At 38.7% G+C, this 1276-nt stretch overlaps 1 protein-coding gene across 1 annotated transcript; it reads left to right on the top strand.

The window, feature by feature from the left end:
• Nucleotides 1-61: 61 nt before the first annotated feature.
• Nucleotides 62-1270, top strand: LOC108357202 (ATP-dependent RNA helicase DDX54-like; the record flags this gene model as incomplete). Its single annotated transcript, XM_017608294.1, has 5 exons — nt 62-160; nt 220-420; nt 481-826; nt 892-1055; nt 1123-1270. Coding segments are annotated over exons 1-5 (862 nt in total), but the record flags the coding sequence as incomplete, so codon positions are not given.
• Nucleotides 1271-1276: the final 6 nt, after the last annotated feature.

The following is a 1276-nucleotide window of genomic DNA, read 5'->3' as shown; positions in this document are numbered from 1 at the left end:
CGACTTAAGCAATCAGCTGTTTGTTAAAACTGCATTCTGACATTTCTTTCTTTTATTTTTCTTTTGCAAAACAAATCGATTTACACGTGTTTTACGTTTTCTGTGCAGCAAATAAATCAGATAAAATCGTTATTTTATTCACATAATACTGAAAACTATGGTAAGTTCCTGTAAGTACGATTGTTTGCATGTGAATCTAATGTTTCATGCATTTTTTAGGGTAAGAAGAAAAGTGATGTTGACTTGCCCGGCTTTCCTTCCCTCGAAGATGATGCTGGTGTTGATAGTGGAAGTGCAAAGAATAAAAGCACCAACAAATCGAAGAAAAGTGGTGGCTTTCAATCAATGGGTCTTTCATTCGATGTAATTAAAGGTGTCAAAAAGCGAGGCTACAAAATACCTACACCAATTCAGCGAAAGGTAACCAGGAAGAACTTCGCGCCTTTGTATAAGCTCCTAACATAAGTTATTCTCATCTAGACTATACCTTTGATACTTGAAGGACGTGATGTAGTGGCTATGGCCAAAACTGGTTCTGGCAAAACCGCTTGCTTCTTAATACCCATGTTCGAAAAACTGAAGAGCCGTGAACCAACAAAGGGCGCGCGTGCATTAATTCTTTCTCCCACGAGAGAGTTNTGTGCAGAATACGTAGTGTTCGATGAAGCAGATCGATTGTTTGAGATGGGTTTCGGCGAGCAACTAAATGAAACTTTACATCGCCTACCCGCAGGAAGACAAACGGTCCTATTTTCGGCAACGCTTCCTAAATTATTGGTAAACTTTGCCCGTGCTGGCTTAAACGATCCAATTCTGCTGCGATTAGGTGTGAAGAGACATATACATATTTCCCATGGATATTGTTAGCTACACTAATGGATTTATTTACAGATGTGGAGTCTAAAATACCAGAGGGTTTAATGCTTAAATTCTTATATTGCCGTCCAGATGAACGTTATACTGCTTTGGTTGTGTTGCTCAAATACGTAATACCGGAAGATGCTCAAACTGTGGTTTTTGCAGGCACACAGCATCACGTCGAGTTGCTCTGTTATGTGAGTAATTCTGTAAAGTAAAGTGATACCAAATGAGTTGAATACCAATAGATTTTTTTTAAATTAGATTCTTACAAAATGTGGCATATCCAATACATCAGTGTATTCTAGTTTGGATCCTGCTGCACGTAAAATTAACACCGCAAAATTTGTAAACAAAAAGGTATCTGTGCTCACCGTAACTGATGTGGCGGCACGTGGTATTGATATACCAAGTTTGG

Source organism: Rhagoletis zephyria, unplaced genomic scaffold (assembly GCF_001687245.7).
Source record: "Rhagoletis zephyria isolate East Lansing unplaced genomic scaffold, Rhagoletis_zephyria_1.1 Rzeph_scaffold_72195, whole genome shotgun sequence".
Taxonomy (NCBI): Eukaryota; Metazoa; Arthropoda; class Insecta; order Diptera; family Tephritidae; genus Rhagoletis; species Rhagoletis zephyria.
Note: the sequence above shows the minus strand (reverse complement) of the source record. Positions and strands in the feature narration are given on the sequence as shown.